This window comes from Cervus elaphus, chromosome 9, assembly GCF_910594005.1.
Source record: "Cervus elaphus chromosome 9, mCerEla1.1, whole genome shotgun sequence".
Classification (NCBI taxonomy): domain Eukaryota; kingdom Metazoa; phylum Chordata; class Mammalia; order Artiodactyla; family Cervidae; genus Cervus; species Cervus elaphus.
The window spans coordinates 51478836-51493504 of NC_057823.1; the positions used below are offsets into that span (position 1 = coordinate 51478836).

The 14669-nt window shown below is 37.4% G+C and overlaps 1 protein-coding gene across 3 annotated transcripts in view; it reads left to right on the plus strand.

Moving 5' to 3' along the window:
- CTNNA1 (catenin alpha 1) overlaps positions 1-14669 on the plus strand; it is a 171328-nt gene that overhangs the window by 8237 nt on the left and 148422 nt on the right. For all 3 annotated transcript variants that reach the window (XM_043912890.1, XM_043912891.1, XM_043912892.1), the window contains exon 2: positions 14423-14529. In XM_043912890.1, coding sequence (XP_043768825.1) covers positions 14425-14529 — 105 coding nt within the window. In that variant the 5' untranslated portion in view covers positions 14423-14424. The remainder of the gene's footprint in view (positions 1-14422; positions 14530-14669) is intronic.

Genomic DNA, 14669 nt, shown 5'->3' on the forward strand with positions numbered 1-14669 from the left:
ATGCGTGTGTTGTTGTGAAAATAAAACAAATTCTTTTAACTGTTCTGTCTCTTGATTTTGGAGGTGATTATGCAACTCTTGAGTTTTTCAAAAGTTGTGGAATAGGAAACTGAAGTGAATTTTACTGCATATAAAAAAGAAAAACAGGTAAAAGTAAACTAATTAAAAAATATGTATTTTGCAACTTTGACCTTCTATATAAATAAATAGTGAAAAATGTGAAATCGATTATCCTTTATGCTTTCCCAGCCCAATTAAGTTTTTTTTTTTCTCTTGAGTGACTGTGAAGCTGCATCCTTAGAAGTCTTGAAGCAATTTTGGTTATACTTTATGTGTTGGAGGATTTAAGTCTTATTAGTACCTTCTGTTTCTCTTAAGAAAAAAGTTAAATACACCAGGCATTGTAGAGAGTCTTACAAAGCTACAGTTACTGAAATTTGCCCAGGTGCCAGTGTGCTTGCTTTGAGATGGTGCGAATGTTTTTTGTTTCATGTGCATTGTGATGATTGACTCAGCCCTCATGTTGTGGGCCTGGGTTGAATGGGCTGAACAGGGTAGTGAGGTGAACAATCTGGCTTGATTTACCCTGTTTCATGCTGTTTTTGCTCACTTGCAAGAGCACTATACTAAATTTGTCCATTATTGAAAGTTCAGAGTGTGCAGAAATAACCGTGCTTCAGAATAAAACTTCAGCATTGCCCTTTCTCTGTTGGAGCTTCCAAATGTTCATTATTTTCCCCTTTAGTTTATTTTTCTTTCTAATATGTGCCACATACCCCCTACCCCATTTCTAATGGAGCTTGAAATGAGCATGCATTTCTGTTTGCTTGTTGATGGACTGTCATCTATCAAGCCCCCTTTTGATTGGGATTTAATTTGTGCTTTTTCACTGGCTGCAAGTTTGGAGTAGTGCATTTAAGGCAAATACAGCTAGGAAGGCAACTTTGAGTGTTTTTCTGAATATTTGTAGCAAAGATTTGATCGTTTGGAACAAGTATTGTATGAGTAGTGTGATTAGATTTTAAAATTTCTTGTCTATTCAGTGTTCCCATTGTAGTAAAAGAAGAGAGGGAATTATATTGTGGAAGTTATTTTCATCTGTAAGAGTTTTTGAAAAAGGACTTCCAGAGCTATACTGAAGAAGAAAATGTAACATTTTTGTTACATTTTTTTCTCTTTTGTGTTAAATTTTTGTGATGAAATAATTTAATCCAATTTAATCTTAGTGTTAAACAACTGATGTTATTCCTTAATTGCTAATTTAAAGAGTAGTTCTTTTGTCGATTACTTCATTTTGGCTCTTCTACTTTATTATGTTGAGCTGTGGATTTCTTTCTCTTGTTCTGAGATTTCGTTGTTAAATTACTGTCATAAACAAGTGGATCATCAGTTGTATTTTGAAAATGTTTTATTGCTCTGGTTTATTTTGTTAGTATTAGACATTATAAATAGAGGAGTAAGTTGGAAGCCTGGTTAATTACCAGATTACATAATCTTGTACTGGTTTATTAGCCAGGTAGAGTGCAGGCTGTTCTTGAAACTGAAAGTGTGGTCATAACTTAAAAAACGCATTCACAGAGGCCCATTTCAAGTTACATGAACGATAGGAAGGAGCCTTTGCTAATAGTCCATTTGCCTTGTGCAGCATCGATGCTTTGTTTCCAAGCAAAGATGCATTGTTAACTATTCCCTTGTCATATGTTGAATATTTCATTATGTTAAATATTTCAGTATTAATCTAGACTGTTAATCATGGTTTATGAAAAATGATAGTGCACGGAGTAAGGCAGAACTGAAAGGGTAAGTTACTATTACTGATGAGTCAGTGTTCATGGGGATTTTCTGTTCCTGGGGATCTCTAAATTGGCAAAGGTTTCTTATAATCATCTGTTATCGTTTTCTTGCTTCCATGGGCCTGGGGTCATCATGTTCTCAGAAAAGCTCTGGACTGACTTAGAAGTGTATCTTTAGAAACCTGTCATTTTGCACAGAAGTGGGAAAGTGAAATGTGAGCTTGATCCCTTGGGAGGAAAGGAAAAAATTCAAGGAAATGGAATATGGCAACCCTTGAGAGAAATTTAAACTTCTTTGGAGTCATTAAGACCAGTGGAAGAGGTGGTATTTTCGAGGTATCTTTATTGAGTTAGGGTCTAAGGCTATATTTGCTGTATCTCAGTTTCAAGGAAGGGTTCAGTTAAATACAGTGCATTTATTAAGCCTGACTTTAAAAGCAGGTGCTAGGGAAGATGTTAAGAATGTGTAAGTGGTACTTACTTGGCTGTCCAGTGGTTAAGGCTCTGTACTTCCACTGCAGGGGGCACAGGTTTGATCCTTCTTAGGGGAACTAAGATCCTACAGGCTGTAGGGTCACACAGGCTGTGTGGTGTGCCCAAAAGAAAAAAAGAGTCTAAGTCACCATTGCTAAACTCAAGAAGTTTACAAATTAATGACATTAACTTTGGTAATATCACTGATAGGTAAGAATTAGCAATCTGTACCTGTTCTGCTAAAGTATTACAGGAGAGAGAGAGTTTTTAGTTCTTGCCACATGTGTCAGTGTTACTAGGTGAAATCTTAAAACAGTTAAGCCAATTCAGTTAATCATTTATAGAATGTTGTTAGATGAAAGTTACCATGCTCAAAAAAGGCATGGTCCCTGTGCTCAAAGCAGCTGTCAGCTTTATGGGAGATGGACATACTGCTTGATAAGTGCTGTAAGAGATGCTTGTAAAATGATAGGAGAACCAGAAAAGAGGGAACAGCTCTTAGAAGCAGAGGACATCTGTGTGAGCCTTGAAGGAACATGGAAAAATTTGAAGGTCTGCCCTGAGCAGCGGATCGGGGTTGCACAAAGGTCTGGAGACATGCACTCCCTGGAGAAGAGTTTGGTGTGCAGGCAGGTGATGAGGTTGACAGATCAGTGTGAGTAAGGTTTGTTTGTTGGAGTTTCAGCTTCATCCTGTCTTTGGTTGGGGAAGCAATCCTATGTTTTTTTCAGAGGGAAGTTGATTCCATGGTGATGATAACTGTCTGGGGCTATCTGGAGAATGATTGGAAATGAGAAGATTCCTGAAAACAGGGAGGGTAAGTAAAGTGAGGTGCAAGGAGGGGAAGGAAGAGGAGGAAAGGGGCCTAAAGTCTCCTTCTAGGGGCCTAGTTTGGTAGAGCTTTGGTCAGTGGAGATGAGGAAAACCACAGGGGGAATAGATAAGGAAGATGCTTGGCTCTGGCCTTGTGGGTTTTGAGGAATTGAACTCTGCAGTGTGTGTGTGAAGGCCTTTAGACTGGGCAAGTGCTGCTGGCCAGGATGGCACTGGCTTTACGGTTATGGTGGTGGGGGGGCGGTTTACCTTTTATCTTTGTGTTTCTTTGGGGGAGTGCTTTTCAGGATTTCTCAAGTATTATAAATAGTAAGTATAAAATTGTATTTTTAAGTTAAGATCATCTCTAATGTCTTCTTGGAGAAGGCAGTGGCACCCCACTCCAGTACTCTTGCCTGGAAAATCCCATGGACCAAGGAGCCTGGTGGGCTGCAGTCCATGGGGTCGCACAGAGTCGGACACGACTAAAGCAGCTTAGCAGCAACAGCAGCCAAGAGCCAATGTCTGCCGTCCCTGGGAACTTGTGAGAAATGCAGACTCTTAAATATTACCCTAGACCTACTGATTCAGAATTTGCCTAGATTCCTAGAAGTACTGAAGTCCTGTACAATCCGTATTCATATTTAATATGAATATGGGACAAGTTGTCCCAGTGATGTCCTTCATAGTTTTTTTTTTTCTTTTTTTAAATCCAAGAATCAGTAAAAGATCTGTACTGTGTTTGTTTGGTTTTGTCAGTCTTTTTATTTTTTCTGTGACATTGACACTTTTGGAGAGTTTAAGGCAATTGTAGAGAATGTCTACAGTTTTTTTGTCTACAGACAAGTGAGATTTGTCTCATTGTTACCACTTGTGGCAAGAACGGTACATATGTGATGATTTACCTTTCTCAGCATCAAAACTATTGTCAGGTTGTTCCGCTTGTGGTGATGCTCATAAGTTTAAATACTTGTGATTAAGTGGCGTCTGCCAGATAGCTCTATTGTAAAGGAACATTTTTCCTTTTGTACTTAATAATTGATTGCTGTGATTGCTGTGATGATCTGGTAGGGATTTCTGATTAGTCTTTGTGTCCCTGGCACCTAGGATGTGGTAATTGGTCAGTCATTGACAAATAAGTGATAACCAAGTCATCAAAGGTATATGCTACAAGTTTTAGAGACACTTCTTTCTTGTTTTCTCAGTTCTTTCTCACTCAGTCTGGATAACTTCCTCTAGTCAAGTTTGGGCATCTTTTCTCCTGGCTCTCTGGAAAAAGTACAGTCCTCTTACTCCTCTGTGCTTCTCAGCTGGGTGAGAAGTTTCTCTGCCTTTTAGTCCCATTGTTGTAAAACAAAACCCTCTTTTCCCTTTTGTCTCTCTGTTCTCTTGAGCTTCCAGGCCAGATGCTGGCTTCATCTTTGTTTTTCAAACCATCCAGTTTCTTGTGGAAACAGGGACTTCCTGTGCATCCATAATCAGTTATCTGTTGTGAGGGCTTAGTGCAGTTTTCTCTTAAACACTTGCATTGTTAATGGTCTCAACCTTGTGGAATGGAAGCTGAGTAAATGGACACAGATATCTGGCCCACAGTGCAGTTACTTCAGCAGCTCTGGAGCTTGTTTCTGTTTTTCTCTTCATTTGATCTCTCACCTCTTCTTCTCTATGCTCCAGGTACACTGGTCACCTCTTTCTCTAAGTCCTGGGAAATTCTGCCTGGGAGATTACCTCTGTGTGCAAGGCTCCTCCCCCAAATAATTCACTTGATTGGCTCTTTATTGACTTTCAGCTCAAGTGTTATCCAGATGGAAAGATCCTGGAAGGATCCTACCTAATTTCATTACCATTACCCTGCTTAATTTTCTTTCTAGCACAGATACTGTTTTGTTTACTTATTTATGCTGTTACTATAGTGTAGTTTCATGAAGACAGACATTTTTTTTGGTCTCGAATAGTGTCTATACAGAGAAGGCAGTAAAATATTTGACTGAGTGGCTAAATAGTGGATCAGCCATTGTTTCTTTAGGTTTACCTTTTGTCCTTTGTTTAATGCTTTTGGTAATCACTGTGTTTCCTGTGTTTCCCTGTTACCTCCAATACTCTAGAGAAGATAAGAAAATGAGAGTGATGATATGTTTTATTGTGATTAAAAATAATTATATAACCTTTAGCAGTAATAAAATTATCATGATATTACAATGTTAAAATAAAACAAAGACCTAGCCCTGTCCTTTTTCTTCTAACTCTATACCCGAGTGCCAGTTTGTACTGTGTATCATGTAAATGGTATAAAATGTATTTGTATATGAGTGGATTACTGGGATGATGGTTTATGTAATCCAGTACTCTGCTGTGGATGGAAGCTTTTTACTCTAATTATGTTTTGGCTCTCAGGTTTGACCAAGGCTAGGTATTTTTTTTTGGAATGGGAGGACAGTGATTCTGTACAAGGGATTCTCCTTGTCCCTCTTCCCCCTATTCCCAACTAGTTTACATTTTAGGAGAAAGTGACAGGCTTGGGGGACCTGTGGGTGCACCCGTGTTTTCTCATTCACTACAGCGACTCCATGGGCTGTAGCCTGCCAGGCTCCTCAATCCATGGGATTCTCCAGGTGAGAATGCTGGAGTGGGTTACCATTTCCTACTCCAGGGGATCTTTCTGATCCAAGATAATCATAGGACCACTGGGGAAACCCAGGCTTGGGGATGGATTTAGTCAAATAAACAGGTGTCAGTCAGTGTTAATCATAAGGTTTTCTTTCTTTTTTTTTTTTTTTTTTCCACAGTAACCTGGAGATTTGGAGGTTAAGATCCCAACAGCTTTGTTAGTTCTGTTTAATGCAGATGTAGCCTAGCATACCTAGGACTGCATTGACTAATCCGCAATCATGTATTTTGTGCACTGTGACAGTTAGCGCTACTGTGGTTACTTTTAATTTCTAAATTTCTTGATTTGCATTTAAATGAACCATCCAACCATTGTATTAACTTAACCTTCCTGTTTATATGAAAAAAAAAAAAAGTTGGTATTGAGTAGCTAGGTAGGGATAGTCTAAAGCTTTGGAGCAGACACATTTTAAGAATGATGTGGCCATTCCATTGTAAATGAACATTTAATGTCTTTGGAGAAGGTATGTAGCTCTTTGCATGAATGAGGCCATTTGCCAACAATCAGCCTCCTTAGTTCTGGAGGAGCTGTGCTTTTACTCTCTGCTTATTGCTTCTCCGTTTCTCTTTCTATCATAAAGATTGCTAGTCAACTGCCCACTGTCTCTGCCCCTTTCTGAATTTATAGTGAACTTTTGCTTTATTGCTAGGATTGCTATTTATAATGTATTGAAGACTGAACAACTACAGTTTAATGTTTTATTTAGTTTCACCAACCTTGATCCCCTTCTGGAAAAACCTCTGGTTGCTGTAATTCATTAAGTTTGGCTAGCTCTAGTAGGTTTTGTAATAGATCTTGTGAAGGAGTGCTCTGTAAGTTAATTGGAAAACTAGAAATTGCCTAGAGTTTAAGTTATTTGTTTAGCTACTTTAAACGATGTCATTAATTGTAGAGAAGCAGAAGATATGACTAGGATTGAGGTAGGAGTCTTGGTAGGCCTGTAAATATTTTAAAGTCATATTGCATAAATTTAATTCAGCTAATACTGTCTGCTCTGCATAAAGCATCTTTGCTTAAAGCACCTTGCCAGCAACTTAAGGCTTGTAAAGAAGCATAAGCATAGTTATCATCTTTAAACTAGGGTTACCACAGTCTAAACCTGGGAAAAATTAAGTTACATTTAATGAAACAATTCAGAGGCTATTGAGAGATCATTTCAGTGAAGGGAATACTAGAATTTCAGAACTGAAAAGACGTGAAGCTTAGAATTCAACCTCTTTCATTTTGTATATGAGAAAACTGAGGATTCAGAAAGCTGAGGCAGCTTGCCTGATGTCAGAGAATAAATGATGAAGCTGGTTCCAGGAGCCATGTTCTTTCCAGAGTATGTGTTTTCATTAGATTTTAAATGTTCTACCTCTACTTTTTGAAATCATTTTAGGGTTGTAGTCACAAAAGCATAACTTGATTTCGTAGTATGGTTTAATAATGTTTGAAGTCAATCATGGCAGGACCTTTTATTAAAGATGCATCACAAAGCAGTCTGCTTCCTTCATGGTTGTTAAAAGACTTGAAAACACACTGTTCTCAGTTTTCAAGTGTCAGTATATTTCAAGTTTCTCAATGGAAATGAGTGAGTGAGTCCTTTGCCTTAACATCCTTAGTGGGAACCTGAATCTAGTGTATCTTATGGGGGAAGCTGAAGACCTCCTCAGAGACATTACTTAAGAGGAGTGGAGTTCTGGAATGTATAATCAGAAAGGACTTCATTGGAAAATCTTTAGTGACTGTAAAGTGGTGTCTGAAAGGGCAAACATAGTACTCAGACATGATTGTCCCATACAGTGGTAAAATTTTTTGGAACAAGTTTCTAACATTAAATTTGGAAGATTTAACATAAAAATCTGCATGTTGAGATCTCTTAAAAAATTGAACGATTTGCCAACCTTAGATGTGTGTAATAAAGACTACCGGGGCTCATGGGAAGCTGGACACAGGCTTTTCCCATTTACCAGTTCCCAGACTCAGAGAGATCAGCGTTGTTTGAATTTCGTTATTGTGCTTACACTCTGCCTTTTTTTCCTGTTAACAAGAAAGTGAAATTATTTTGTACCCCAGAGTATCAAAATTAGGGAAACAAAAGACAAAAAGACATTTTTTGAGAATGTTTTTATCCTTATTTTCAACATGTGTATGATAATCAGGGGACTCTTGTTCTTTCTCTATGGCAATTCTAATTTTTCTCCAAGTGTCTGAAGCCTTTTTACCCCATGACTGGACTGGTTCAGTCTGCCCAGGCTCACCTTGGGCAGCTTGTTCCCTCTTTGAGTTACCTCTGAACAGCTTTCCTTTTCCTTGGCAGCTTTTCTGTGGCCTGAACCCTGTCTTTCAGCTAAGGATTCTCATCCTGGTCTTTAATTTTGCTTACTGGGCTTGAGCTATGAATTCTAAAGCAATAAGAATGCATGTGTACGATGTTTGGATCTTGATTTGTGGGTTTTCAAAACTGATCAAATCCTCAGGGTCAGTGCCTTTCCCCAGGCAGGATTGACCTAATGTTTTTCTCTGGGCTCCTTTCATGAAGGCTTTTTATTTCAAGAAAAAATGAGTGTATTTCTTTGGGAAAGTGAATTGTTGTGTGTCGTACTTGTTTAATAATTAAAATCCAAATGTGAAAATGTGACTACATGTCTACTTGCAAGTAGCTTCACTTAAGTTGTCTTTGGGCTCGTTCCCTCTACAACCTTTGAAAGATTTTCTGTTTTGTGTTGATACAGTGGCTGGAATGCTAGGATACAGAAATGTGTGGGATGCATGGGGAAAACCATTCCTTCTGAAATGTCTTATCTTTGACATTTCATGACATTTGCTTGAGCTACAGTTATCAGCCCTGTAGCAATATAGACTAGTCCCATCTCCTAAGGTTTACTGACTTGGATTGATCAGTTTAGTGGACAAATAACCTTTAAAAACTAGACTATAGGCTTTACACAATATGAGTGTAGAGAGAGCAAATTTGCCCACTTGAGATGAAACGAATTCCGTGGAAACTGGCATTCTTTGTTACCAGATTAAGCAAATCTACATTCCTTTTGGCATCCTATTTTCAGCGAGTCTAGAATTTAATTTTGTTCATTTATTTGGCTCTGCTGGGCATTCCTTGCTGCATGGGCTTTTCTCTTGTCGTGCTGAGCGGGGCTGCTCTCCAGTTGTCTTGCATGGGCCTTTCATTGTGGCAGCTTGTCTTACTGTGGAGCACAGGCTCTGGATTGTGTGCGCGTCGGTAATTGTGGCACGTGGGCTCAGTAGTTGTGGCTTATGGGTTCTAGAGTGCTGGCTCAGTAGTGATGGTGCAAGGGGCTTAGTTGCTCTGTGGCTTGTGGGATCTTCCTGAACCAGGGATTGATCCCGTGTCTCCTGCATTGGTAGGTGGATTCTTTATCACTGAGCCAACAGGGAAGCCCAGGTTCTAGAATTTCTGATGCTTACATAAGTCTTCGTGAAATGTTAGATGATGCTTGCAGTAATATTTTCAGCAATATCTAAGGGAGTCTTATCTATTTGTGCCTCAAGCATGCATTTAGGGGAGAGGATACAGATCGATGTTTTTATATTAAAGTTGTTAGGAGTGGACTAGTCACAGACACGTGCAGTTCTACTTTGTCCTGGTCATTATTCAAATATGAGATGTAGAGGTCTGTAGCTTTTCGTAGAGGGTCTAGAACTGTGCTGTCTGATAAGGTAGTCATCAGTGGCTATTTAACATTAATTAAAACGGAATAAAATTTAAAAAAAAAATCAGTTCTCAGCGACATCAGCCATTTCAGAACATCCCCCCGCCCCCGCCCTTCTCCCTCTCCTGCTACCGCTCCCTCTCCATCCCTTCCTTCTCCCTGTTCCGCATTCTTCCATTCAGTTTCCCTCTGCTCCTTATCTCTCTTCTCCCTCCCATTTTTCCTTCTGCTTAATATTTTTTCATTCTTCTTTGTGTATATGTGTATATTTAATGCATTATTTTTTTTCTAAACCATATGAGAGTAAGTTGTAGACATCATTCCCATTATGTGTAATAAGGATGTACATAGCTACAATACAATGATGGGATTTTTCAAAATTTAACATCGATGTATACTATTTATTATCTATTTTAGGATCCCTGATCAAATTATATCAGTTGTCTCAATTGTTTCTTATTCCTAGTTCAATTTTCAGTCCAGAATGACTGCATTTAGTTTTCATGTCTTTTTTTAGCCTCTTTTAATTTGGAAGTATTTCTCAGCCTCTTTTTCCTACCTTGACATTTTTGAAGACTGTAGCTAGTTACTTTATAGAATATCCATTACTTTGAGTTTGTCTGATGTTTCCTTGTGACAGGATTGGGGTTATGTAACTTTGAAATACCACAGAAGGCAACGGTGTATCCTTCTCATTGTGTTGTATTAGGAAGTACATGATGTCCATTTATCCCATTATTAGGGATGTTAATTTTTGTCACTTGGCTAAGGTGGTGTTTCCCAGTTTCTGCTCTGCAGAGTTAAATACTTTATTTCCCCTCTTGGTAATCAGTAATCTCTTGGGAGTTATTATGAGACTATGTAAATACTCAGTTTCCTTTTTATTTAAATTTATTTTTAATTGGAAGATAATCGCTTTACAATGTTGTATTGGTTTCTGCTGTACAACAACAGTGTGGATCAATCATAAGTATACATATATCTCTTTACTCTTGAACCACCCTCTTCCCCCCCAGTCCCACCCCTCTAGACTGGCACAGAGCACTGGGTTGAATATTCAGTTTCTTAGTAAACTTTTCACTTGTTTGCTTTAGCATTCTTTGCTAATTCTTGCTTGAATATATTGTGAGGTTTCTTAAATGGTGATTTTTCTATATGTGTTACTCCTTCTCTATATGTTATCTGATTTCCTATTGTGGAAGAACTTTTCCTTCTTTGTTGGTGTTATCATGGATTGATTTTATTCAGTGGATCATAGTCTCTTTAATTTTCACACAAGCCCTCTAAAGATAGTGATAGTATTTTTTTTTTTTTAAAGTAAATGATAACCTTATTTTATAAAAGAGGAAACAAGTTCAAAGTGGTTGAGTAATGATCAAGCATGCCTTTTGATTGTATTGTCCTCCTTGCACCTTGTAAAATAAAGATTCTACTTCTTTCATTACAAGAGCAACTTTCTTTTTTTTTTTTTTTTTTGCAACTTTCTAAATACCTATAATTTTATAAAATCAGAGAATACAATTGTGAAAAAAAGAAAAGTTAACACCGCTCGTAATCACCCAATCTTAAGATATAACATCATTGTTAATGTTCGGTTTATATATCCCACTGCAGTTATACTTCATATTGTTTTTGAAATCTGCTTTCTGTCTTCAGTAGTATATATTTTGAACATTTTCTCATAAACCTCTACAACATTTTCTTCTTTTTTTAAGATGAGAAATTTCAGGTGTACCCAACCTCTCCACATGATCTACATTTAGATTTAACAGTTATGAATATTTTTAAATAAACATACTCTCTGTGTATGTTTACTTTTGCTGAATTTGAAAGTTGCAGTCACCCTGACATTTGATTTCTAAAGATTTCAGTACGATCTCCTAAAAATAGTCCTTTTCTATACAGCTGCAGTTCATTATCACACCTATGAAACTGAGCAGTAATTCCATAATATCTAATTTGTTGTTGTTCAGTTGTCAAGTCGTGTCCAACTCTTTGCAACCCCAAGCATGCCTTTCATACTGTCCATGGGGTTCTCCAGGCAAGAATACTGGAGTTGGTTGCCATTTTCTTCTCCAGTTAATATAATGTTTAATATAAAAATTTACCAGTTTTCCTACAAATGTCTTAATAGCTTTTTGTTTCAGACCAGGATCCCAATGAAATATGTGTATTGCATTAGATTCTTTTGTCTCCTGTCTTTTTGTCTAAATTATGTCCCATACCCCCATATTGACTTTTTGAAGAGTTAAGGTCCCATTGTCTTATAAGAATGCCTTATATTCCAATTGTCTGTTCCCTTGTGGTATTTAACATGCATCTGTATCCCTTATATACTTCTGTGAAATTCAGTTCAGGTTAGGGTTTTTTAACCTGCACTGAGTATGGATTGGAAAAGTTTTGTCTTTTTTATTATTAATAGGAATTTATTATTAACAATAGAAAACAAACTCCAACTTCAGTTGAACCTATAACTTTGTCCCAACAGTAGGAATCTCAGTGCTTTTCATACATGAAGTAATTGTAATCTATCTTGAGAAAGTGTGTTCATTATTACTTTGAAGTAGTTTTCAGAATTCTTGACATCTTATTTAGTATTTAATAAAGAGCATATATATTGCTTTTGATAGCTAAATCTCAACATATATGTTTCCTTTGTAATCCTTTGAATTGTATTTCATGCGTTTAAAAAAAATTCTGAGAAAACGTCTGTAGCTGCACTGTGCAGTACTGAAGCCACTATCCTCATGTGGCTACTGAGCACTGGAAATGTGACTTGTCTGAATGTAAATATGCCTTAAGTGTAAAACACATCGTAGATTTCCAACACTTAGTACTTTGTAAACCATCTTATGTAATCAGTAATTTTGAAAAATCAGTTACATGATGAAATGATAATATTCTGGATATACTGTGTTAAATATATTATTGAAATTAATTCATCAGTTTCTCTCTACTTTTTAATGTGGCTACTAGAAAAATTTAAATTGCATAGGTGGCTTGCATTATATTTCTACCAGACATTAGTCTATAAGATTCACTAGACTGCTTAAGGGATCCATACATTGAAAAAGGCTTAGAATCCCTATGCAGAGGCTTCATTAGACTCAGGTTAAATATTTAATTTTCATTTTGCTCTTGGACAATTAACTTTGCTCAGTTTATAGTAATACTGGGGCTCTTGAAAGACATCTGAAACTTTTTTTTTTCATTAAGAATACTTTTTAGGGAATATAGGGCACTTCACATGCCAAGGCATGGCATGTGAGGCACATAATATCAGAGTTGCATTACTAGCAATGCCAACCAAACTTTGTTCTAAGGAGATGGCCATTAGATCTCAATGTTGTAAAGGTATGTCTTGCCCCCTTTGTGATTAGTTAAGTAAAACCTGTCAGGTGATACTTCGGCACCTTTCAAATAGTCTGTTCCCCAGTAGTCTAACCTAATGGTGTTAATATCCACTGATAGCCCTAGTTTGAATCAGTTATTACATTGGGGTTTACAAAATGGTCATTTTCTAATTCTGTTGTACATTTATGGTACAGAAATTTTCTTTTCACCCCCTTTCTTTCCTTTTGAGGATCCTTAGGGCTTCCCCTGTGGCTCAGAGGTAAAAAACCCACCTGCAGTGCAAGAGAACATGGGTTCATTCCCTGGGTTGGGAAGATCCCCTGGAGGAAGGCATGGCAGCTCACTCCAGTATTCTTACCTGGAGAATCCCATGGACAGAGGAGCCTGGTGGCCTACGGTCCATAGAGTTGCAAAGAGTTGGACACGACTGAAACGACTGACCATGCATGGTCATAGGATAGCTGTCCAATAGGCAGTTACAGTCATCTTCTTGATATTCAACTTGTGAATTTAGCCAGTGGAACCCTTGGTTCTTTTATCTTTTTAATATGCTCTTGTTAGTCATTGTGTCTTTCCTTGCTTTCTGTACAGTAGGATATATCAGACCTGGAATATACCTTTTTTAAAAAAATTTTTTAAAGGAATTAGTACTTAATAGAAAGAAAGACCTGAGCAGTGAGAATACTATTATTTCTTCCTAATTTTGTTAATGTAGTTTTTTAAGAACAGAACAGTATCCCATATTGTGATTGTGTGATTTATTCAGTGGTCTATTTTTTGAAATATAGGTAGTTTCGGTTTTTAATGATTATATATAGTGCTTTTGTAAACATCATTGTACCCAGGTTTTTCCATGGACCTTCATTTTTCCTTTAGAGTGAAAATCAAGAGGTAAAAATTCATAAGAATGCACCCTTTTAAGGTTTGTATTTCTATGAACAGCTTGTTGTTTTTATTAGTGTTTACCTCATCTACATACCTCACCTGTTTTTCTGTTTAATCTTTGAGGCACTACTTTTAGAAGTAAACACCAACTGCCTGGTATTATGGCTGAAGTCTTTCCCCTTAGTCTTAAAGCCTCTGTCTAATGGAAGTTTACCTTGACAGTGATACAGTGATACTTGACTAAGTGTGACTTGAAATTTCTTCAGGCTGTGAGTGATAATAGCTGTAGGTGCAGAAGGCAGTAGACTGAAGTGTTAGGTTTTAATACAGTAAGATAAGATATTCTCTAAGAATCCATCAGAAAATGAAGTGAGGTTTACAGATAATAAGTGTATTATAACTATTGTGGAATAAGACAAATCAGAATCTTCTGTATTAGCCTTCTTTCCCTTGAGCTTTTCATCCTGATTCTAGGTTAGTATGAAAAAACTGGAGGTAGAAGTGCCTTGGTGCCAGAGAAGCCCGAGGGGAAAAGCTCATGATTGGGAATGCCCTCTTGTAGTACCCATAATGTTTGTAAATTCAGAATCTTATGTGTAAGGGGTTTTAAGAGTTACTGGGCCCTCAAAGTGCAGGCTGGTAAGAATTTCTTTCATCTTGTGATTGTAACTTTCCTGGTGTCAAGTCCTTGAGTAGGAGATTTTTTATGTTTCATATGTGTGTTTGATATTTATTTGCTTGACTGGCTGTTTCTCTTTCAGAAATGACTGCTGTTCACACAGGCAACATAAACTTCAAATGGGACCCCAAAAGTCTAGAGATCAGGACTCTGGCAGTTGAAAGACTGTTAGAGCCTCTTGTTACCCAGGTAAGAATCTGCAAACACATACATAGTTGTTGTAACATGATTCCATAACATTCCATGGTTCCATGGCCTGGGTAATAAACACAGGGCAAAGTTGTTTAGTTCAAAGCCTTAATTTGAGTCGTTGAGTTTAGGCTGATGGT